At 50.9% G+C, this 23,477-nt stretch overlaps 8 protein-coding genes across 8 annotated transcripts; 5 read left to right on the top strand and 3 right to left on the bottom strand.

Annotated features, from left to right (window-relative positions):
• Positions 1 to 261: 261 nt before the first annotated feature.
• ALTATR162_LOCUS11995 (uncharacterized protein) lies at positions 262 to 1,833 on the bottom strand (the record flags this gene model as incomplete). The annotated part of the gene is made up of 4 exons (XM_043319639.1): positions 262 to 500; positions 552 to 1,524; positions 1,579 to 1,656; positions 1,714 to 1,833. 4 exons carry the CDS (start codon positions 1,831 to 1,833, stop codon positions 262 to 264), a joined length of 1,410 nt encoding a protein of 469 aa, XP_043175574.1.
• Positions 1,834 to 2,133: 300 nt separating this feature from the next.
• ALTATR162_LOCUS11994 (uncharacterized protein) lies at positions 2,134 to 3,781 on the top strand (the record flags this gene model as incomplete). Its single annotated transcript, XM_043319638.1, has 2 exons — positions 2,134 to 3,009; positions 3,059 to 3,781. 2 exons carry the CDS (start codon positions 2,134 to 2,136, stop codon positions 3,779 to 3,781), a joined length of 1,599 nt encoding a protein of 532 aa, XP_043175573.1.
• Positions 3,782 to 5,586: 1,805 nt separating this feature from the next.
• Positions 5,587 to 6,737, top strand: ALTATR162_LOCUS11993 (uncharacterized protein; the record flags this gene model as incomplete). The annotated part of the gene is made up of 2 exons (XM_043319637.1): positions 5,587 to 5,804; positions 5,864 to 6,737. The coding sequence occupies 2 exons, from the start codon at positions 5,587 to 5,589 to the stop codon at positions 6,735 to 6,737; spliced, it is 1,092 nt and encodes a 363-aa protein (XP_043175572.1).
• A 1,507-nt stretch (positions 6,738 to 8,244) lies between these two features.
• Positions 8,245 to 9,942, top strand: ALTATR162_LOCUS11992 (uncharacterized protein; the record flags this gene model as incomplete). Its single annotated transcript, XM_043319636.1, has 1 exon — positions 8,245 to 9,942. The coding sequence occupies one exon, from the start codon at positions 8,245 to 8,247 to the stop codon at positions 9,940 to 9,942; it is 1,698 nt and encodes a 565-aa protein (XP_043175571.1).
• A 324-nt stretch (positions 9,943 to 10,266) lies between these two features.
• ALTATR162_LOCUS11991 (uncharacterized protein) lies at positions 10,267 to 10,569 on the bottom strand (the record flags this gene model as incomplete). Its single annotated transcript, XM_043319635.1, has 1 exon — positions 10,267 to 10,569. One exon carries the CDS (start codon positions 10,567 to 10,569, stop codon positions 10,267 to 10,269), a length of 303 nt encoding a protein of 100 aa, XP_043175570.1.
• A 1,065-nt stretch (positions 10,570 to 11,634) lies between these two features.
• ALTATR162_LOCUS11990 (uncharacterized protein) lies at positions 11,635 to 15,468 on the bottom strand (the record flags this gene model as incomplete). The annotated part of the gene is made up of 7 exons (XM_043319634.1): positions 11,635 to 12,329; positions 12,379 to 12,490; positions 12,541 to 12,714; positions 12,759 to 13,248; positions 13,298 to 13,459; positions 13,508 to 14,424; positions 14,614 to 15,468. 7 exons carry the CDS (start codon positions 15,466 to 15,468, stop codon positions 11,635 to 11,637), a joined length of 3,405 nt encoding a protein of 1,134 aa, XP_043175569.1.
• Positions 15,469 to 18,587: 3,119 nt separating this feature from the next.
• Positions 18,588 to 19,783, top strand: ALTATR162_LOCUS11989 (uncharacterized protein; the record flags this gene model as incomplete). The annotated part of the gene is made up of 2 exons (XM_043319633.1): positions 18,588 to 18,639; positions 18,690 to 19,783. The coding sequence occupies 2 exons, from the start codon at positions 18,588 to 18,590 to the stop codon at positions 19,781 to 19,783; spliced, it is 1,146 nt and encodes a 381-aa protein (XP_043175568.1).
• A 2,157-nt stretch (positions 19,784 to 21,940) lies between these two features.
• ALTATR162_LOCUS11988 (uncharacterized protein) lies at positions 21,941 to 23,122 on the top strand (the record flags this gene model as incomplete). Its single annotated transcript, XM_043319632.1, has 1 exon — positions 21,941 to 23,122. The coding sequence occupies one exon, from the start codon at positions 21,941 to 21,943 to the stop codon at positions 23,120 to 23,122; it is 1,182 nt and encodes a 393-aa protein (XP_043175567.1).
• Between the last annotated feature and the right edge of the window lie 355 nt (positions 23,123 to 23,477).

Here is a 23,477-nt window from a genome sequence, read left to right as displayed (position 1 = left end):
GAAGGAGATGCGGGGCATAAGGGCAGGCGTACAAGGCTGAGGCTGAGGCGCAGTGCATGCAGGCAAAGCTGTACGGTGTTTGGCCACTCATGATGTTCTCACATTGGCAAGTGCAACACACGTAGCCGGCCACTTGTTTGAACAACACGACTATTTTTAAGTAGCGTGCGGTGTAACATCGTAGCGAGTGATAAAAACATATTCCACGTATGTTATTCCTATATGCCTAAGAGTCTATATCAACAAAAAAAATTGAAGGGCTCAATGCTGCGCAGTCAGTGACCTGTGCTCCTTGTTCAGACGCGACGAATCCTCATCGTCATCATCTGAATCAAGGCCTTCCAGTTCAAATTCTTCAGCATCTCGTACCCTACGGTCAACCCTGGTGTAGCCATTGATATGTACGTTCGCATGGCCGTTCGTGAGGGGTGCTTCGGCATCAGCTTTGTCGTCTTGGCCCCAAGTGTATACGGCGTAGAGGTGGATTAGCATGTTGACGACTAGACATATATTAGCCGGGAACAGTACTGAAGGGTTTAGAGAAGACTTACAGAGGAACAGTAAGAAAGCGATGCTGTACAAGATCAGCACATACGACACGTGTGTGACGTTCGCATCTGATAGCAGCTTCATCTGCTCTTCGGTGGCGCCCATGAACATGAAACCTCCGGCCATTAACAAGAATGGTGTCAAGTATTGGAAGCTGTTCGGGTCTGAGCCATCGGTGGCAACGGAAGCTCGGTCCTTGAGCACGAATGAGATCTCAATGATGCGTGCGGCACCTGCAGCCATGAGCGTGTAGCCAAAGATGGTGTGAATCATGGTTGAAATCGGGAGATGTTGGGGATGTGCGGACATGGCCCAGCCAGTCATCAGGATGATGATACCAGGAATGAGGTTCCGCTTCGGTTGTCCATTGCGCTTTCGGCTCAGCCAGACACCGACCAGACCCGCGGCCCACCATACGATGCCCATAGACGTGTGCTGAAGGTCGTTGTGTACCCATGGTCCTCCCCAACGGTGTTCAGTGAAAGTGTTCACGCAGCCCCACGCAGCGATGACGAGCGAGTCAAAGAACTCCTGGCTCCTTCCGGTCCTCCGAAGCCACATTTGTCCAACCAGAAGCAGGATCAAGAGGATGATGCCGTATGCGATGAAAGCGCTTCCCATGATGAAGTGTGCCAAACATTGTCCGGTGTGATCCGCCCTGCAGAAGCCGAGGGCAGTGATACCTCCAAAGATAAACTGCACCCACGACACCACTGGCATGGCCTTTCCAACCACACCATGCACCTTGACAACCACATGCCGTATCTTCCCGTTTATACCCTTCTCAAGGTGTAGCTTGAGGTAAATACCCATAGCAACTTGAGAGACCAACATGAGCATTAGGACGGGCACGAACTGGGCATGGATGTTCTCGGTGAACTGTCTGCCTTTGTGCTTATGGCCGAGGAAGTATCCGATGATTGCGAGGACGGTTCCGAGGGACTGCACAGGGACGTGCCATTTCGATCGTATTATCTGGTGGAATTGTCAGTCCATCTTCCTTGGGGCCGCTATGAGGTGACGACATACCCCCAGCACCATACCAGTGGGGAAGATGATTCCCCAAGCTACTGATTGGATCAGGATGTGCGTCCATAATATTGAGTCCTACAGCAACCATCAGTCATTCTGCTCTGACTACAACGGGTTCTCCTGTTAACGCACGATTGGGTCAGGTGATATAGCATCGCCCTCTGGTATCGCATCCATCTGGTGGTCATGCGCTGTGACAGTTGTGGTGTAAAGTAGCGCCGCAAAGGCCGCTCTTCTTATCGTAATGGCCATCTCGATGTGGGTATTTCTGAATAAGATTCGCGGTGCTGCAGCTGGCGCCACGAGCAGGTGATTATTGTCGTCGTTTGCCGCGTTGAGAGTTTCAGGATGGCATCAGGCGTGTGCTAAGGCGGGAACGAATGGACAGGCGAGTGTGTTTGTTGTTTCCCTTGCATGCGTCGTCGCAATCTCGTGCTTACGTGAACGACTGGCGCCACCGTCATTGGCTTCCGCCACAGTCCGGCGGAGCGATCAACACCATCATCTCCGACACCAACGCCGATTTGCAGCTTCAGCTTCGCCACTCACGACATGGCTTTCGAGAAGGGTGTTACCGAAATCGCGGATTCTGAAGATGACTCAATGCCGTCGTCACCTGCTCTTGAATCAACGGACAAGCTTTGCGCAATGGCAGGCGCCCCGTACCAAGAGCGACAAGACGCGCTACATGAGGCAGATGGCCTTCACCAAGCACTTGCCCAACGCAATGCCAGCGCTGCTGAGGGCTTGGATGTCGATCTTCATGGCGTTTCATCAGACGTCGACGCGTCAAAAGTTGATCAGACTAACATGACATCTCATGATACCAGCAGAGTGCAAGACGAAGGAGCCATCATTGAAGTGGGCAGACACGACCTGGAGCTGCACTCACAGTTGCATTTGTCAAAAGCGGAACCCGCAACTGCAGACATATCAGATGAGTTTAACGTGGCGGCGGCACAACCTTCGCCAACAGATGCATTGCAACTTTGTAGTCATACGCCAGCTAAAAGAGCAGATACCCATATCCGACGACAAAGGAGCACTAATCAGACGGCCAAAGACAATCTTGCAGCACAAAGAGAAGTCAAACCTGTAGAGGATGCAATGGCAAAGAATGTTGAACATGATCTTGCAGCCGGCTGTCAAGAACAACAGTCTACTGTAGGTGGTATCAACCCAGTTGCTATGGAGCAGAGCGCGACTGGAAGCATACATCCCACCACGTTGGACGCGTCATCAAAAGCACCAAGCACCGCTGGACATGATCTATCAGATACTGGAGTTGACTTGGAAGTACCAAGTGGGTGGTCAACATGTAAATTGCAAGATTATGCCACGCGCGACGGTCGGCCCCAACAGTCAACCGAAGGACTTTGTCACGCTGCAAGTGGTGATAAAACAGATCAACACTCGAGCGAGATTACAGTCTGTCCTCGATCAATGCTCATCCATTTCATTCGCTCACATTCAATAGGTTCCCACTCCAATAACTCTAACTGGCGCATCAAATGACGCACTCGCTGAAGTCTCAGTGCCATCACCTTTCCTGACCGAAACCATGCACAACAGAAGTGGTGGCTCCAAACACTGTGAAGCCCAAGATCCAGGAACCACGCTTTATATCTCGCAGATGGATATCGACACTAGCGAAGCGTCCGTGAGCATAGAAAAGGCTACCTCGATGATCGATCAGGAACAGACTTTGAAAGAGGGATCCGCGAAACAACACTCAGCCGTGAACGAGGTGGCATTATCGAAACAGAGCGCAGATCGTATCTTCGATGCTAGTTCATCGGCCGCCGAACTAGCTACCCACGCCCAACCACATGTTGGCGCGCAACCCACGTCGTCAGCCGCAGAGACATCTCCACCGAAGACACCCCAGGAAGTTACTCTCGACGGACTGAAAGCACAGAAGGCTGCGCTCCTGGCATCTCTCGGTTCACTTCCAGCAATCCAAGTGCTCATAGAAGAGAACGCCCTTTTGGACGCCGAACCAGGCGATGCAAACGACGCACCTACCGAGATCGAAATCATGGCAGCTGCGAACCAGATTGTTAAAGAACACATCAAGTTGCTGCATGAATACAACGAACTGAAAGATGTGGGTCAGGGGTTGATGGGTCTTATCGCGGATCAGCGGGGCGTACGGATAGTACAAGTCCAAGAAGAGTTTGGCATCGATATAGAAGACTGATCACCCTACGAACATCAATGGAAATGGAGAAACAAATGAAAGCCATGAACTAGCGATGACGGACGCACGTCTGACTTGTGTTAGACACGGGAAGTGAGTGTCAAATAAACCTTATGCTGTATGTACTTCCTCTTTCGCTCTAGAAGCAATTTTCTGAGTTCAAACTACCTACCAGTGTACCTTTGCCTAGTGTGACATGCCGTTGATCCGTCGCGCCAGGCTTGGGCTGCGACTCGCCCAAGATGCCAGCTCCAGGTGATGCCGTTGTTCCTCACGAAACTCGGTAGCGCTCCTTGGCCTTGACACATCGTTTGACAAACTTTGACTGCGGCTGGACGCGACGAGACACGAATGGCGCAATACAAGCAGCGAGCGCACACATGGGCCTGAGAGACCCGGTCCAGATCTGTACGATGCGCCGCCATTTCTTCAGTTAGCGAGAACGTCTGCGCACAGGCTTCTCCGTGTTGCAGGGACGCGTTTGGCCAGACTGTCGGAAGACCGGAAATGCGCCGATTGGAAACGAAGAGTTCCAGTAGATTGGACATCGCAAGGGAGAACGCCACACATTCATTTTCCGACCCGCAGGAAGTTAACCTTCTCTCGCAGCATCGGAAAATTGTAGAATTACGATCAGCTGAGCCAGAGTCTCTATCCGATGTTCCATGACTCTGTACACACTGCTAATGCGGTCAATGTCGGCCACCAGCATTCCGTCATGATCTTGGGCTCGACAGACCACAGACATCGTTATGTGCAATTGCGGGTCTTCTTCGGTCTTTTTCACTCTTGTAGTCAGGGGCCGCGACGGAAGCCACGATCGTGCCCAGAACACACCAGCAGAGACGATCCCATGCTCGACATGGTCTCATGCGGGTATCATCGCCTGATGAGTACCAGCTCTGTCTCAGTCATCGGTGAACGTTGTATACAGGCCAGGTACCTCGGCATCTAGACTTGCGCAATGGCGGCAGGCACGCGACACTGAATGAGTGCTGTGCGTCCGTCTGATAGGCAAACTGACGAGGTGGCGGTGCAGAATCTGCGTCTTACTGATCGGGTGGTGGAGTCGCATGTCATGCATCCATGCATAGTGTATCAACGGTCTTCAGCAACTTCGAAGATCGGCGGACCCACGCAGTAACATAACCTTGGGAAAATCCCGAAAATCCCAGTCTTCGGATTCATCATCGCGACATCTATGTTCACCATGACTTGACTGTCAACAAATTGGGAATGTGCACTCGATATTCTGAGAAGACGGCCAGAATTTCTAGGATCTATCAAAGACGGCCACTATATTACGTCTCTGGATGCACATCATCCGTGCCCAATCTTAGGTCTAAGATGACACTCACTTTCGAATGGCAGGCTCACACATCTAACTTCCGAGTGGCACTTTGGACGTCGGACGCTAGAATTCGTAGTGCCCCGCTTGTCGACACCAGGCAAGGGTTCTACCCACTATGCAATGCACGTCTATTCGCAAACATAACCGAGGGTCCTTTGAGACACATCGAATTACTAGTGAGTAACAATTACACTTGGTGATTGGCAGACTAGAGGGATGCAGGACAACCAGGTCGTTCACTAAGTTGACAGCTCCACGGTGCATGCCGTCCCGTCTACTAACACCATCCCATTGCTAGTCAGTTACCCATGATGAGCTTACTGGAACGGACGTGCCTCCTTTCTGGGACCAGCGACGATATATGGTCGGTTTCGAGACCCTGAACTCTTATCCTCTGGGATCTCTTTGACCGAAATCCTCCTTCCCCAACTTTCGGCTTTACTTTCACCACACCATGTCGGCTTCCGTCCAGGACTTCCAGCTTGCCGCTTTGGCCGCCGGCTTCACCATCGGATTTGGGTTCTTAACAGTATGGGAGGCCGTCAAGCAGACAAGGCGAAACCACAGCCCGTTACGGTCTGCCTATATCTACATGATATGGGGTGAGATTTTTGTCAACCTTGTTATTGGTATTATCGGATGGCTGTTCTTGAATGACAGACTCGGTCCAACGTTAGTATTCTGGAAGATTATGCACTACAAAGAGTCCTTGCTAACGAACAATCACTCAGTGTTCCTGTCCTGTTCTTCATCTTGTTCTTTTGGGTCTTCGAGGTCCAGTTGCTTATGCAAATCATCATCAACCGAATTGCCCTCATCGCAGAACACCGAAACACTATCCGGAACCTCAAATGGGGAACAGTGGTAGTCATCACTCTCATCAACATCGCCGTCTTTTGTATCTGGATCCCATCGCATACTGTCCCGCCAATTAGCGATACATACGTCAAGATCAACAACGTCTGGGACAAGATCAGTAAAGTCCTTATCTTGATCGTCGACGCAGGCTTGAACTGGTACTTCCTACGGACCGTCAAGATCAGGCTAGTAGAACAACACGGCCTGACCAAATACGCGCCCCTCGTAGGCTTCAACGGAAAACTAATGGTCGTCTCCATCGCCATGGATGCCCTTCTCATCGGCCTCATGTTCCTCAAGAACCAGGTCGTATACATCCAATTCCACCCTGTTGTCTACATGGTCAAGCTCAACATCGAAATGTCCATGGCTTCTCTCGTCGTCCGCCTAGCCCAGGGAAAACAAAGCGATATGGGCCCCGAAGAGTTCCACAGCTCTTCAGGCCCCGATTCGCACTCTCGATCCGCCGCACTTTCGCACCAACCGCACTCCCTACAGCTGACCAACCGGTCCAAGCGCAATAACACTAACATGCGCAGCCCGGGGCTAAGCAAGATCGATAGCGATGATAGCCTGGATCTGGGTGGCATTCAGTGTACGACAGATCTACGCATCACGCATGAAGATAGGAAAGATTTCGTGGAGGGCAGCTCGAGGAGTAGCAATGACGCGCCGGCTCCGAGTATGTTTGGAGATGAGACACCGTTGCATAAGCAAGGGACAAGGATACGAGAGAGGGAGGTGTAGAGCGCCTTTTCCTATGTTTGCTGAGCTGTTTTAATTAATGATACCCGTGGATATGTAATCACAATTGGTGACTTCAATACCGTCGTCGTACAATAAGTCTCAGGTCACAATGTCAACTTTACTATGATACCTCTACTCACAGACTCCCTCTATCCCAGAACTTCAGCCTCAGGTCTCTTCTCCGCGTCTACGGCTTTCTGACCCGAGCTCAGCTTGGTCTTGGAGTGAGTGCCTCGCCACCGTTCTCACTCCATCACCGCCGACTCTACAAACGAACAGCCGCCTGTTCCTTAGCCTCGCTTAACCTACTTGCGGGAGTTGATCCGGAAGTCAAGCACAGAGTCTCTTGTGTCTAAATATCGGCCCGTCTCCGCAATCCGACATAGGTACGCCCCACTCGTTCGCGCACAAAAGCCCACCACCACTACCACTAAGCGACGTGTTCTAACACATCATGGCAACCGCTATTGTGATATCAAGTTGGTATCAAGTAAGTTCCTAGGATGATTAAACTATGTGGAAGTGACTGATAGCGATAGACAAACAACATGCCAACTTCGCGGTGTGTGACAACATCACGGCAACGCGCCGAAACAGCAAAATCGGCGATGCTGGTTCCAATTTTATCAGTAGCGCCGACGTCGGACGAACACCACCACCGCCCATCACTTTCACGACGACGGTTTCGCTCTCAAGGTACTCCCATCAACCGACAATACTTCGCAGTTGATAACTTACCTCAGCACTAGATACATTATGGTATTGCCCATATCATCACGGTCGCATCGCTTCCGGTTGCCGTGGCCAGGTTTTGTCTGTGTCTCTCCAAACTTCCAGTCATTTCCACAGTCAATTTTTACTTTCCTTCTCTCTCAAGTCATTTCCATCGTCATTCCCCTCACTCGTTTTCCTTCGTCACTTTCCATGAGGCACTACCATTATCCACCACGGCACTGGCTTGCTCTCGACTTCGGCATCATCTTACCTCATTATACGATACACCATCTCGCCAGGCTGAAGACTCTGCTTGTGCTCGGACTGGTGTCGTTGGAGTCGGACTTTGGGGGCTGTATTTTGTCTCACATTTTTTCTGGCGTCAGGTCTTCGACGAATGGTGTCGTCACTTATCAATCTTGAGGTCTGAGTATTTTCTTGTGCTTGTTCATATGGCAGGCCTTCGATGAAAGGTATCGTCGCGCGTCTGATCAGGCCTTGTTGCACATTCTTTCAAACTATGTATCAGCCACTCCAACTTGAATTGCTATGTTCCTTTCCCTGGTGTATCTTGCCGTGTCCTGTTCATTGTTCCCAAAGCACAAATTCAATAACGGTCGCGAAATACTGTTCAGGCAAGAGTCAGAACGGAAGGCAGTATACCCCTCTTGTTAAGACCTTATTCGTCGTGACCTTCTTGGTTGCCTAAATCTCCACATGACGTCAGTCCCGCCTTCGAACGCGTCGCGACCATCACCCAGAACGCGTCAATAACCTTCCCAACAATATCATCATGGCTTCCCCGTCGGTCCCTTCTATCAAGTCCCATATATCTTGTTGCGACAACAGTAGCCTATATGTCTACACCTCGCGCGTCATTCCAGAGCTCGCTCTTCTAGGCTGCACAGATATTGCAGGACGTCTGCTAAGCAGACTCAACGACTATGACTTCTACCACGACAGCTTCCCATGCCGGAAATTGATAGATCTTTGGTATCTTTGGGATCTGCGTGCGAAAGACGATGGGGTGCCGTGGCCCGAAGGCGAAGAAGAGAAGGTACGACGGGCTGTGAGGGAAAGGCGAGCCAAGGAGAGAAGCAGCGATGCTGGCACGGAGGAAAATGGTAGCACGGTCACCCTGGATGATATACAGAGAGAACTGAAGCTTCGAACGACTGAGTCCGACCGCCCACCCACCACCACTCGGATGCTTATTGATGCGCGAGACATCATCCAGGGCTTTGAGACCGCAGGTTCAACACCCGAGATCAGCAAAATGAGGAGTGGCTTGGTCGAAGCACTAGAATTGGTGGTATCAGCTGAAGCCCATCATAAGAAGCACAGCGCGGGCGGAGTACGAAACTCGCGTGGAGCTCCAACATCTGAGGAGCTATTACGATGGCTAGCGCACAGTTTAGGGGAAATGTACCATGAAAACCTCACGATATTTGGATCGAGACAAGCCTGGAAACTATACAAAAGCGGCGCACTAAGACAACAGCTCAACGTCGATGAAGCAGCGCTCACATCCTTCGCGAACGACTTCGAGATTGCTTTGACCGAGCGACTCACGAATGGTCGTAGCAGACCATCAGCGAAGATGTCCGTACCAGAACTCTTGGAGGTCGCAGAACACGTTACCCAAGCTGTGAAAACCAATCCCAACGTTCAAGAGTTCTACGCTCATGTCACCGACACCTCCCTCTTCAGCTCCCCCGCAACAGAAGCGCAGATCGCAGAAGCCGAGGCCCAGCTGGGTATTACTCTCCCATCCGACTATACCACCTTCCTTCGCATCAGTAACGGTACGATTGGGCACATATGGGACCATTCCTTTTGCGGCTACCAACCACTTCTCCACCCAGTTGACAAACTGCGATGGCTGGACCTAGTCGAAGAAGATTACTTCACCGGTCTGTCGCTTGATATGCCCGCTCGATGGGATAAATGGTCTTTCGCTCCTCCTCCCACCGCGATAGGCTATGGTGGTGACTCGCTCGAGCACTTCATCATTGGCCGTGCATTAGAGGTCGGCACCGAGGATATCGATAACGTTTGGCTTCTTCCGCCATCCACAGTTACACCGATCAAAGAGGCCGTTAAGAAGATACTGGAAGATGAGGACCTGGACGAACTAGATAAGAATAGCGTAAGAACGGCAGTGAGAGATTTCGTCGGGAGTGAAGAGGACTGGGAGAAGGTGGAATGGGCGTGTGTTACTTGGGCTAGTGGCGGCACGGCGGCTATGTTTGTTTATCCGGGGTTTAAGGCGTACCTCGAGAGTGTGGTGGGAAGTGGAGGACTTACTGTGCACATCAAAGATGAGGGCGAGGATGAGGGGAGGAAGATGTTGACGAGTGGGAGGTGGTTAGGGAGTTTGTTCGGGAATGTTGGAGGGGGAGAGGAACAGGAGGAAGTGCCGAAATGGTTGAGAGATGCGGTTGAAGCTGCGAAGCTACCTAGAAGATCAAATTTAGCTAATCCGGTATAAGGATGAAGAAACGATATCACAGCAACAGTAACCCTAGCGTCGTTGTCTCTTTCATATCAACAGCCACATCCGTATTCAGTTTCAGGGATGAACTACTGATCAAAATCTTGCAGGTGTATTATTAGGTATTACAACAGTATTTAGAGCCACTGTCCCAGCTCCTCCTCGGCGCTACTAATCGTTCGTCGGGGTATAATGCTCGATATAAAAATCCACTTTTTGTCTCGCTTGAAATGCACTTTTGGTCGTCGTGTCGTCGTTGATATCCTCCTCTTCCTCTTTCTTAATCTTCATCCGTGTCTCCATGTACCATCTTCGCTCCACCTACAACGGCTTGCCCTGAGTGACAGTCTTAGTGGGAGCACCGTATCCATAGCTCGCCATGTAAGCGGCGTTGACGCTCTTGTGGTGCTCAACAGCGTGTTTCTTGACGCCTTCCCACATCTTCTTGATGCTGAGGTTGAGCTTGTGCTGCGTCTTCTCCTCCTGGTTGACGAAGTGGTGGGCGTCATGCGCTGACTCGTGGGATTGACGGCGAGACTGCGAGAAGGGAGTTGTGGGGATGGAAGATGGGGTTGAAGCGGAGGAGAGAGACATGATGCGCGGGTGGCAGTCGAGGTTGTTCATTTTGGCAGGTGTGATGAGGTTGTTGCGTTGGTTGTTTGGATGACTCAAGATATATGGAAGAGTTCTTCGTTATCGAAGTTGAAGTTTGGAGTGTAGCAGTAGACTTGATGATGGCTTGATGCTGATGCTCCTCCAACGAACCCACCTCCCCGCTCCTTATATACCCCATGGCACGATGAAGAAATTTTCCTCCCCTTTCCACCACCACCCAAACGATCGTGAGATCTTGGACACATCCTCCCACGTGCATCGTGACTGATTTTTCGCAACAGTCGCACATGTGGGTCTAGCAAGGTAGTATCGCCTCGCCTTGGTTTCTACCGAGTGTCTAGAAGCCACAACGCACACCGTAAGACGTCATCATGTACCTTTCACATTTGCCCTGACTAAACCTTTTCCGTAGATAATCAACCCGAACATAGCTAATGGCGATGGCATGATCTCCGTTAACCGCTTAGCTCCCGTCAGGTACTCGTGAGAACGTGGTGAGAGGCGTTGTCGGCTTTCATCGGCTCAGCCTCGTCAGACTTTTTATACCGCAAGGTCCCACTGCGCAACCATCACGTTCTTGAATTTGACACACGAGTTACCTCTAAAGGCTATTTCGTGTGTCATAGTCGCTGTTTGCGCAAAATTGAATGTTTCGTCGTGCTAGAGGGAAGGAGGGAGATTGGTGGCTATTTTGGCCGTCAGCTGGCGCGTGCGGCTCAACGAATGTCGGTTGCGTGAGCTAGAATGTTCGCGATGGCGCACGTAGATTCGTGATTGATGGCGAGACTGTTGCGAGCATGCTCAGCATGTGAATCCACAGGTTCGGAGTAGAGTTGCGGAGTGGCCGTGCGGAATGCGGGTGCCTTGCGGCGGCACGAAGCAGCGCAATGTTTGTCGTTCCCGTCGGGTAGCGTCTCCGAAGGACAGAGCATGTTTTCGACCATCTTCTCGCCTACATCGTCTTGAATAAAATTAGAAGTAGCACTTGCCCGTCCTTGCTATGAAGCCGATGAACAAAGACTGTGCGACCTCTCAAGTCAGAGTGCTGGGAGTAATAACATGTATTCCAACTCGCTACGCTCTAGCCGTATTCCTTAACGTCTTCTGTATACAAGCACAAAGTTCTGGTATCCTAAATGGTTTACTGATCACATCATCCATGCCCGCCTTGAGCGCCACCTCTACCTGCTCGCTCCTAACATTAGCCGTTACCGCGATAACAGGCACGTGTGCTCTCACAACACCTTCCTTCTGTAGCTCTCTGATATTTCGGACGCATGTCAATCCATCCATGACAGGCATCTCCCAGTCCATCAGGATGAGCGCCAAAGGCTTCCCAGAGCCATCGGAAATACAGTACTTCGTCATGCGCAGGTATTCAAGGGCTTCCCCACCGTGGTTTGCAACAGCAACTTGCATGCCTGTGTTCCGTAGTTGCTTGGCGAGGACGCGCTGGTTCACAAGGTTGTCTTCGACGATAAGAACGTGGAGATCCTTGTGTGGTATATCGTTCGCAAGAACGGCAGGTTCGGGCGTTTCATCCGTTTCGTTGTGAGATCGGCTGGAAAGTAGCGTCTCTTGGGCGCGTATACTCAGACTGACGATAGCATCGCTTTCCTTACGGTTGAAGTGGGGACGAATTGTGCTCCTGCGGCTCTTCACGTAAAAGGAGAATGTACTTCCGATGCCGGCTTTGGATGCGAAACCAATGGCGCCGCCGTGCATTTCAGTGAGGCGTCGTGAGATGAAGAGACCGAGACCGGAACCACCTGCCGCTCGTTAGTAAGATGCACTGTCACTCTTGCAATGAGATCTTACCATAGTCGATATGTGTACGTGGAGAGGCTTGAGAGAAGCGAGCAAAAAGAAGCTGGTGTTCTTCGTCGCTCAAGCCACGACCCGTGTCCTGCACGGAAAAGATGATATAGACCTTTATAGGTCAGCAGGAGATCCAGGATTTCTCTTTCACTGTTGGCTTACTAGCTCGCCCTTTTCCCAATCCGCTTGTAATGTCGCCGCCTCCGAGGCTTCCGAACTACGTGAGAACGGCACGCTAAAACTGTGGGTTGGCTGCTGAAGAGAGACACCCAGGCTCACAGAGATTTCTCGTATCTCTTCCAGTCGTGTGAACTTGATGGCGTTGGTAATAAGGTTCTTCTTTGTTAGCAGTCGCACTTCGGTATGTGTCATGTACTTACAATGAGTATCTGTAACACCCTGGTCGGGTCGAGCGAAACATGATCAACTTTAATTTTTTTGCATGAATCCTCAAGTTGGAATCGCAGATCCACGCCAGCTGACTTGGCCTCACCTTCGAACATCTTCACCGCATCTCTTGCAATCGAATCGAACTTTACATCAACTGGGGTCATTACAAACAACCCTGAGTCCAGTTTGGACATGGTAAGCACATCGTCAACAATGGTCTTCATGTGCTTCGAGCACTGAACAATGGTTTCGGCAGCGTCCAAGGTGGTCTCCAGTATGCTTTGGTAGGCTTTCTGATAGTCTGTCGACCTGTGGAAGCTTTTGTGAGCTGAAATGATGCTATCTGCACATTGAACGATGGCAGAAAGAGGATTTCGCATCTCGTGCGACGTCGTGTCGATAAAGTTCTCCAGACTGCGCTTAGACTCCCGAGCTCTTGTTGCCTGGGTAGCCTGTAGCTTCTCGCCCCATTTCTGCTGACTTGAAGTAATTGTTAGTACAAGAATAGTCAGTCGACGCGATTTCATACCTGATGTCAGTGCAGCAACCAATGATCTCTATTACTTCCCCTTCATCATTGAGCTCGGGGAAGATCGATGTGATGACCCACATTGGCTCTTTCTCGGGATATGTATCATCCAAATGCTGACTCGGCGCATTCCATCTCTTCTTGAGACGTAACTCGAACGACCTGTCAATCATAAGCTTTATCGCACATCGTGAGATATATATCAATTACTGGTGTTGTTTAGTCTTGACGAGTGCTTCGAACTTTTGTTGACCCATTTCAACAAACTCATCATCAATGAGCATTTTCCATGCATCATTGAGATCGACTGCGGGATCCACTGGACCGAGCATCTCGAACCAAGCTTCGTTTCTGTACGAGTAGACCCCATCCATGCCTATAAGGAATATACCAATGTCGGCACGTTCCGCGAAGCGTTTGAACTTGGAGAAGTTCCGCTCAGACTCCTGTTGAGATAGTGTCAATTGTTGTTTGAGTTGGAACTTCATTGCTTCAGCATTGGCAATAGTCCGCTCTCGGCGCCCAATGTCCTCTTCATGAAGTAGAATTGAAGTCAAGCAAGTAGACAATAGTCGACTTGCGACGAGGATGAACTGAAGATAGTCTTCGTCGAATGGCCGGCGAGGATTGATTCCGATGACCATAAAGCCAAGGATGTTATCCTTTGAAGAGGTTGGATTTAGCGGGCAAATAGCTGCCACTCGGCAGGGGTCACCGAAGCCTTGCCAGTCAACATCTTTTACTAAATCTGCAGCCACAGGATCTTGATCGAACCGAATGATTATCGGTTTGCGGGCTGTGAGCGCTTGACGGAAGTACGGCGTGAAGCCATGGTCTTGCTGGAAGTCGAGATGATCGGGACCTGCAGGTGAACCTTTCGGCAAGCCAAATGAGCCGCGCAGCTTGCAGTGTTGCTGGTTCGTATCGGAAAACCGTGTCCTGCTCGACTCCGACCCATGGCCGTCTGCTTCAGCCGAGTATAGTAAAGCAAAAGGAACGTCTTTGTCATTGCGTGATAAAACTTCAGTAGCGAGAACCCAGTATGTGTCTGTGTTACGCGCTCTCGGTATTTCTTCGCTCAACTCCAACAGTGTGCGTGAACGTCTTTGCGTGATAACTTGCTTAGTCTGGACGTGCGTTAGCGGGCCCAAGAATGGCTTTACGATAAAGATAAATTGCTTCCAGAAGTCGCAATTCCGCATGTACATAGTCTCTTATATGTGACGTAAGATCCTCGTAGTCAGGTGAGTTCAAACATGTCGATAGAGGACCCAGCGGCGGAAGAAGAGAATGAGGCTGCACGGGGCCTGACGTACCGTCTCTACCAAGGGCTCGTAATGCCCAACTGTGATACCTTCCGAGTCAAAAATAGGTATGAACTTCAAGGAGAAGTATGTCTCTTCCATAAAACCATTGCGTACCATGTGTATGGCAGTATTGGTTTTCTCTACTGTCTCTCCAGCCAGGTTCTTATCTATGATAGGCTCAAAATATTCGCCCCAGACCGAAGCAAGTGCAACACGAGCACTAACACCCATGCAAGGGTGGAAACCGCCCAAGAGCTCTATCTCTGCTTCGTTGTAGATCATGATCAGATCAGGTCCGTAAAATACTACCGCTGGCCTTGGGTCTTGCATAACAAGGTTAGCAATGCTTCGTAGCTGAGATGACCAGGAAGACATTGGGCCAAGAGACGTGGAAGCCCAATCGATGCTGCGTGCCCATGCCCCGTGTGGCGACAAGCGCAGTGGAGGAAGCTCATCAGTCCAATCAAAATTTGGGGGTTTTGTTTTGGATGTTTTCCGACTTAAAGGTATTATTTCAGATCCTCCACTGCCTGTACACGTGGTGGCGGCTGCACCACTTATGACGTTCCATCGGCTAGCCACGTGAATCTTCATCCAATTGAAACCATGGTAGAGAAAGGGCTCATTCGTCGTATCTTGTTTCAAAGACCAGCTTTGAAATTGGGTGAATGGAGCATAGCCCTTCGCGTTGGTACCGTATGCACCACCTTCTCGGCTGAGTAACTGCAGCAAGCCTCCCGGGTCGGTGGCGGCCATGGCCGGATTCCAGTATTCCAGAAGGCATCCATTTTCGGTCTTCAAGCTGTCTGGCGACGTATCGGTAACGAAAGTAGGTCGTGGGTCTCGATCTAGCAAGTCCAGCATGCCGACACGATGCAGTGGTGACGTGCCATTTTGAGATGATGGTTCGAGGGGTCGCTTATCGCGTGGAGGCAAGGCCGTCATGATTGAACCGATCTCAGCGCTGCATATGGCCGTCTGTCCTCCTCTTGCGCAGTCACTATCAAAGATGATACCGTGCCAAATGTCGCTATCGTCGCAGCCATATGGAATCGCTGTCATGCAGTTCTAGGTAAACTTGGAAAAGTGGAATGGATCTAAGAGCCTAGGCTGGCCGTGTGGATCAGCCGCATGCCGCTTGCCGTGTCTAGCGCCGATCCTCGCGATAGCTATCTAGGTAGAAATCGTCCCGAGCTTTTGGATCTTATTTCTCCATCACCTACCATCGCGAACTCTGTCTCTCAGTCTGTGGACCTAACAGCAAGAAGTCCTTGGATGGCACAACTGGCTGCGATCGGTCGTTCATCCCTCATATACGGCCTGTTCGATGACGTCGCTCCTCAGCCACCTAGCTTTGCCATGTGCAGCAAGGCGCCATTTTCATCGGTTGCGCGAAATCTCAAAGATGAGTCCAGGACGTGGAATGCGCCCTCTTGCTATCGCGATGTAAAAGGATCGGTACCAAATGTGACCGGATGAAGTTGATAACACGCCCGCATGACCGCCTGATACCGGACGAAGCGGAGAACGAAAGAAACTTGATTGCGATGCTGTTGTTTCACGGCATGAACTACAAATATCGCTATACCAAAAGTTTTCTTCGGTTTCTACCTTTGTTATCGAAAGAAGTCTTCCCCTGGGCAAACAATACCCGCTGCGCAACGATGCAAGTCTGCGCAGCCATAGCCAATCGATATTCATGAACGTGGATACTACTGGTTGTGCTGTGCCGCGCAACAGCCATAACCAGAATGGAGCTTATCGTTTCTGCTGGATAGTCGGTATTGCTCAGCCCTGTCTGGAGAGTTGCTCAAAAGCCCCAGGTTTCCCTAGATTCACATATTGATTGCTTTCCTAAGCGTCTCAACATCGTGGAGGTCTTCATTGTCGACATTCTACCATTATCACATAGTCATTACTGTGAATATGCCGATAATAAGCACAGCTTCCTATCTGACTACCGTCACGGTCTGTAAACCGACTGCACAAAGTATGGTTCTGCCGTCATCGGAATTTCACAAGCTCGTTAAACGGGAGTTACTCTGGTCACACAGTAAGGTGTTTTTCACGCCATTTGGAACACTATCAACCCTCGAGCATCCGAATGTGCCGGATCTCACAACAGTATACACCCCTGATCCAACGTGTTGAGATAGATGGGTGCTGCCTACCTCAGTGTCAGGAGGTTGCAACGCTGACAGCACTACCGGTGATGTTGTGTGGTCTACAAACCCTACACGAGGCCTTGTCTCCGATCCATCGTACACTGGATGCCAGCTGTATGGTAATTCCACATACAGTCCAGGCATATGTCCCAGTGGGCAAACCGTCGCTGAAGTGATTGGGTTTGAAAGCACTATATCGAATGGAACGAGGACGTTCTGGAAAGCTAGCTGTTACAGAAGGTTCGATGCTAGCGCTGCTTATTCCTCAGTGTCGGAGAAGCTGACGTGTTGCGAATAGTGGTATGAGCTTTGGTTCCGAACTCGCCGATATCTGCCTGTCCCATTTTTCAACACCTTTTCCCGCTTATGCTGTGATCACAACACAGCCTGCGTATGATGGCGAAGTGGTCACACTTCTCTACGATTATACAACCACCTATGCGTCCAGCGGGAGTGTTCTTAGTCAGCTAGGATATCAGATGTGACAACACTTGCAACAGGTCTAGCGGTAGCCGACCCTGTGATAGTAAACTGGCAGATGGAAGACATTGGGATGTTCCCAAATGAGTATGCCAAGTCCTTGGTTGCAAGATATACCGACGTATCTGCACCAGCCAGTACGTCTATGTCGATGACCAACGCCTTGAAGCCAACAACGGCACCTGCGCCCGCACCCACACCCGCACCCGAATCCGATGGTCTCAGCACTGGCACGCAAGTAGGGATTGGGGTAGGGTAGCGCTTGCTGCCGCTCTCGTTGGAGGCTTGTTGATCTTCTGGTGTCTGCGACGTCGTGTAAAAGCTGCTGCAACCGATGAACCGGATGTTGTTATACCAGAGATGGGGGATCAAGACCACACTCACAGTCAGCGTAGATGGTATCTAGGCGGACGATGGAGGAGTGAAGTCGATGCTCAAGCTTCCCGGAATGAACTTGACTCGAAGCCAGTGCATGAGTTACCCGAACCACCGGCTGAACTGGAGGCACATGAGCCTTCTGTTGAAGATGCTCACACCGCAGCACAAGGTAACGACTGGCCTCTTGAGCGGGTGTAATTTTACATAACACGTGAAAGAAGAAAGCGAAGGACAGATGGCGATGAGCCGATCAACTTTCAGTGAGTAGACACATGACTACGAAGGGTACACAGTTCTCTCTCTTCTTTTGTCAACTTACATGGCTCTTACACGATGTTGCAACTCTAGTCATAACGGCTTTTTCGTCTCTTTCATGTTTAATGGTATTCAATAGCACTATTGAGTCTACGAGGAAAAAATGCACTAATCTCCGCCTTGGTTCAACTAATCTCCGTTTCGGTCTCGCGAATCACTATGAAACAAGCTTCTATGAGCAGGGAGCGTTTCATGAATCCTTCATCTTGAAGCCGCCCGCACTAGCCCTTGATCGAGTAGAAAGCGGGTCCGACTACGGTTCGTTCGGGCTTAGCGTTACCGACGCGAACGTTTCACACCGGACTTTCCCTCATCAAACGGCTGTCCTACCATCTGGCGTCCTGTCAAAACTGGTCATGCCTGCAGATACCGCTCGCGCGATACTCTATGTAGTTGCGCGCGTTTCCTCGATATTAACCATGCGATGCGTTCGCGCTGTCTGGATGCCGAGCTAGGCTTTGGAGGTATATGCGCCGAGTCAAGTAGGATTCTTATATTGTCTGCTTGGTCTCGTCGTGCTGTTTTGTTCGTGTTGTTCCATCGCTCACTACTGTCATTCATTTTTCGTCTTCGTAGTATCTTTCTTCGTTTCCAACAACTTACAGCTGGTCTCTGTTTCTTACTTTCCAAACATATAGATTCAAGATGTTTGCCAAAACTACTCTCATGAGCGCGCTGCTCAGCGCTGCGTCTGCTGGTAAGCCTTGTCACCCCCAACGTACCAACAGATACTAAGGATGTTTACAGAAATCATTTGGGACGGTCGCTTCAACGATATGACCTCCTCCAGCGAACTCTCCAACTGGTCTTTCTCCAACCCCGTCGGCAGCTACCAATACTACATCCACGGTTCGGGTCCCGTAACCGACTACGTCAACCTCGACGCCACTTTCAAGAACCCTGCCGACACAGCTTCTAAGCAAGGTGTCAAAATCACCATCGATGAGACCGCGAAGTGGAACGGCCAAACAATGCTGCGCACAGAGCTCATCCCAGAGACCAAGGCCGCCATCAACAAGGGCAAGGTCTACTACCACTTCTCCGTCAAGACAACGGCTGAGAACGCGCCGACTGCCACCAACGAACACCAGGTCGCTTTCTTCGAGAGCCACTTCACCGAGTTGAAGTACGGCGCGTCTGGTTCTTCCAACACCAACCTGCAATGGCACGTCGGTGGCGTCTCTAAGTGGGACGTTGAGCTCGTAGCTGACGAGTGGCACAACGTTGCCTACGAAATCGACTTCGATGCCGGTTCCGTCGCATTCTGGCACTCTACAGGTGCTGATGAGCTGAAGCAGACAGCTGGTCCATTCGATGCCAGCACCTCTTCCAACGGTGCGGACTGGCACCTTGGTGTCCTAAGGCTGCCGGGTAATGCCGACAAGGATGGTGCTGAGGATTGGTTCTTCAGCGGTGTATACATTGAGGATGGTGAGCTTACTACCAAGGTTGGTAGCGGAGCTGCTGGTGCGGCCCCGGAGAAGCCCGCTGCCAGTGCTGCCGCGCCCTCCAAGGTTGTTTCTTCTGCTGCTCCTGCTGCTACTTCCTCCAAGGCTGCTGTTGCTCCAGCCTCCTCCAGCGCTGCGACTGTTGAGACTCCCGTCCCCTCTTCCACCGCCGCTGCTTCCTCCATCGCTGCTCCTGTAGAGACCCCAGCTGCCTCTTCTGCTGCTGCCGCTTCCAGCGCTGCTCCCGTCGAGACTCCCGCTGCTTCTTCTACTTCCGTTGCCGCTCCTGTCGCTACGCCTACTGCTGGAGCTGGCTCTGACGCTAAGCTACCCGAAGAGTTCACCATCAGCCAGTTCGTCGCCTGGCTCAAGGCTAAGACTGGCAAGAACTAAGCATATGTTCTGTGTGAGCTCAGCTCGAGTAGTCCGCCATTTGGCAACCCATACATTCTTGTAAATCTCTTTTATACTTGTTAGCTGTTGCAATATGGTATTCGGAATTCCCATTTTACACTTTGCTGCTTAGTGATGTTGATACCCAAATCCTAGGTTGACCCAGTCTGTGGACATCCGCCAACAAGTCCAATAGATCAGCGAGATTGCACCTCATTCTTTCCACTAGATATTTCTGTCTCTGTTCCTTTTTCTCTCCAACGCTACCACTGCTGAATAACTTCGGCTCCATTCAAATGATCATACGCCAATGCATCCTCATCCAAACCCCACACGAACAATCTATCAAGGCCTTCATTCTGCAAAATGCCCTGCGCCCTCGTATATGAAGACTAGGGCATGCGGAGAGAGCAACACTTATTATAGGCAGAAAAGAAAGTCAAGTGTCGAGCTGATACGGAGTGCTTCGACCCGCGGTTCACGATATCTTACCAATCTAGAGTTTCGTTGTATTGCGCATAACTGGAGAAGACAGAGAGAAACTAGTAAGATAGCGATTCGAAGTCTTTGCATTCCTCCGAAGACCGGTAGAGATAAGTCATCGTGTTGCAGTTTTCGACCATTGGGACTATGCCGGCTTTTGCTACCAAGAGGCTTAGCAGTGAAGACAAGCCTTCTCTAGAGTCTAGATCGTTCTGAAGTCTTCGGTACTGGAGAAACTGGATTGGTGTAAGATATCTCACTGTTATTGTCCACCTCCGACTACGCAGCAGGGAATAAAGACCACTGTCAGCAAGGTACGCGAATTTGCGAGGTAAGCACCAAGCTCTAGGGCTGATGCTGGAGATCTGGACCAGATCCGCACAGTACGAGGCTGACTAAGAAGGTCCGATTGATCCGGCACTAACAAACCTGGGGAAGAAGTGGTCAACGAGACCCACGATAGATTCCGTCCATGCGCACACCATGAAAACAACGTTTGCCCTTCATACTACCTGAGGCTGCTAGCGGTATACGAGCGAGAATGACATCAGATGCGACCGTTGGAAGTGTAACGTAGACCAAAAGAAGGCTTGCTAAATATAGGGCTGCCAAGTGCACGTGCGGTCGGGACGTCAGCCAAATCTAACAACCCCAGCTTCATCGGCCTTATCACTCGCCATGCAGAGCCGCATCTCAACCATTGTTACACCCTTCCCCCAATTCGGCTGCATATTTCGATTTTCCTACAAGGGGACAGATTCTCCGAAATGTTTCGGAAAAGATATTGAGGACATTTCGGAGAAGATGTCCCCGAGGTCATTGAAGCGCCTTTGCGAGCATGTACTGTCTACTGTACTGCTTGTTTCCTTAAGTTCGAGATGTGGGGTCTGGCCTCTTTAATGCTTGTCATACTGCGTTACTCTACTACAGCCTTCTATGATCTGCGTAGGCATCGATTCCAGTCGTTCACGACGAGCAGGATTTACGTACCTAGGTGGGCATCGACTCTAGTCATTCACAACGCATCCACCATGCATTCACCACGAACAGAATCTCCGAAACACGGCCTTACTTAGGTAAGACAGGGTGCGCAAAGACCTTTTAAAAGGGACACAGGCCAATGAAAGCCAAAGGGTTGAGCAAACTACGCTATGAACCCAAACAGGTAAGGAGGGTGTAGGCATCCCTAGACGGCCCATCAACATCATCTGCTGCGCACGTAGTGGTCCAGACTCACCGGTCATCTAGAAGCCCTACACTCAATGATACAGATTCACCGCTCGGGGTCGCTCAGGAAGACCAAGAATTAACTCTCGGTCAGTGCCAGAGCCACACCCACAGCTGCCGCCGGCATCCGAGGCTAGAGTAGTATTAACGGATGTGTATATAAGTCTGGGAAATAGATGCAACTGAAAAGCATTCATAACCAGGAATTTATCTCCTCCAAACACTCTCCACATCGAGTTCTATCCAGTTACTCATATCCGCAATAGTTCGCATTCAAGAGCATCTTTCCGTGTTCTATCCAGTCGTCCCTACTTTTCTTTCTCTTTTCATAATACACATCACGGATTCACGAGAATGCCTGCCCGCAGCATGATACGAAGACCAGCAACGGTCCGCACCCTCTCCCGGGCCTCCACACAAGCTAGCTCAGTCCGAAGATTAGCAACAATGGTCGATAACAAGATCGGCACCATGCCGCCTGGCCACAAAGCTACAGTCGGTCACCTCCAGACCTTCGAGCTCCCAGAATCACTCAGCGGCAGTGCAGCAGACAAGGCGCTAGGCAACAGCATGATCGACGCCTGGAAGCGAGACGGCATCCTCCAAATCTCCATGGACCCCATAAATCGCAAGCTCGCCGACGCCGCATTCCTAACCAGCAAGAAATTCTTCGGCCTGAACTACGCAAAGAAGGCATCTTGCTTGGATGACCAGTCTTTCGCTGGCTATATTGCTTCGGGGGAGGAGATTACAGATAACATTGCAGACTACAGCGAGATCTTCACCGTCACCAAAGACCTCGCGCTGTCTGATCCCCGCGTCCAGCAAAAGTGGCCATGCCATGGTCCTTGTCCCTGGCCCTTTTCTCAGATGAAGACCGTTATGCAAGCCTACATGGACTACCTCGGCGAGAGTGGGGAGAAGATGCTGCAACTCATCGCTTGGGGTCTTGGCCTCAAGGACGGCAATGCCTTGACTAGATACACGCAGGACGGCTGGCACCACATGCGTGTTCTACGCTTCCCACAGGACACCAAAGTAAACGGCAAGGGCAAGGCTGGCCGCGGCATCGGGTCACACACTGACTATGGACTGCTTGTCATTGCCGCGCAAGACGACGTAGGCGGCCTCTTTATCCGCCCTCCGATCGAGGGCGAGACGTACGCGAATTGGAAGGAGACCGCAGCCGGCAAGCACGAGGATGCCGATGGTTGGGTCTACGTCCCACCCGTTCCTGATGTCTTTACCGTCTTCCCCGGCGACATGATGCAATACATCACCAACTCCTTCCTCCCGTCGACACCTCACAAAGTCGGTCTCAACACCCGCGAGCGCTTCGCTTTCGCCTACTTCCACGAGCCCAACTTCTCCGCCGTTATGAAGCCTTTGCCTGGCTTCGAGGCGGATCAGGAGCCTGTCGAGGGTATCCACTACGGTACCCACTTCACCAACATGTTCATGCGCAACTATCCGGAGAGGATCACCGCTGACCGGATGAGGGCTGAGGGAAGGATGGCTCTGTTGGACTCGTCTAGCCTCCGCTGGAAGGATACGCCAGTAATAGGTGGTCATGATATGGCCAGCACTATTCCGGTTGTGTCTATTCCCGAGAAGAGGGCATCTGTGTAAAGTTTTCTTTGTATTGTGGTGTAGTAACTAGTCACGTGACGTCCGACTACTAGATATAAGTTCTGATAGCCCTTCGCAGCGAGGGGGCAGCTTCCTTCGACAATACCAACTCAGCGATTGCTCCTCGGCAACTCTTTAACTCTGTTTCTCCCACCGATTGCGGGTCGAATACCTTCTGCCTTCGCTCGACATCTTGTTGTGCTACAGTATTCTCCTCTTTTGACGAGCGTCTTTCTTTTGTGCGCATGGAATAGCAAGGGGCTTAACGTACTCTGCAAGTTAACGGCGTACCGGCGCACCATAATTTAGACTCCACTAGAATCCGCAGTCTTCGCAACAGTATAGAACAGCGTAT

The sequence above is a fragment of the Alternaria atra genome (assembly GCF_907166805.1).
Source record: "Alternaria atra isolate CS162 genome assembly, contig: 37, whole genome shotgun sequence".
NCBI lineage: Eukaryota > Fungi > Ascomycota > Dothideomycetes > Pleosporales > Pleosporaceae > Alternaria > Alternaria atra.
This window is presented reverse-complemented; position numbering and strand designations above follow the sequence as displayed.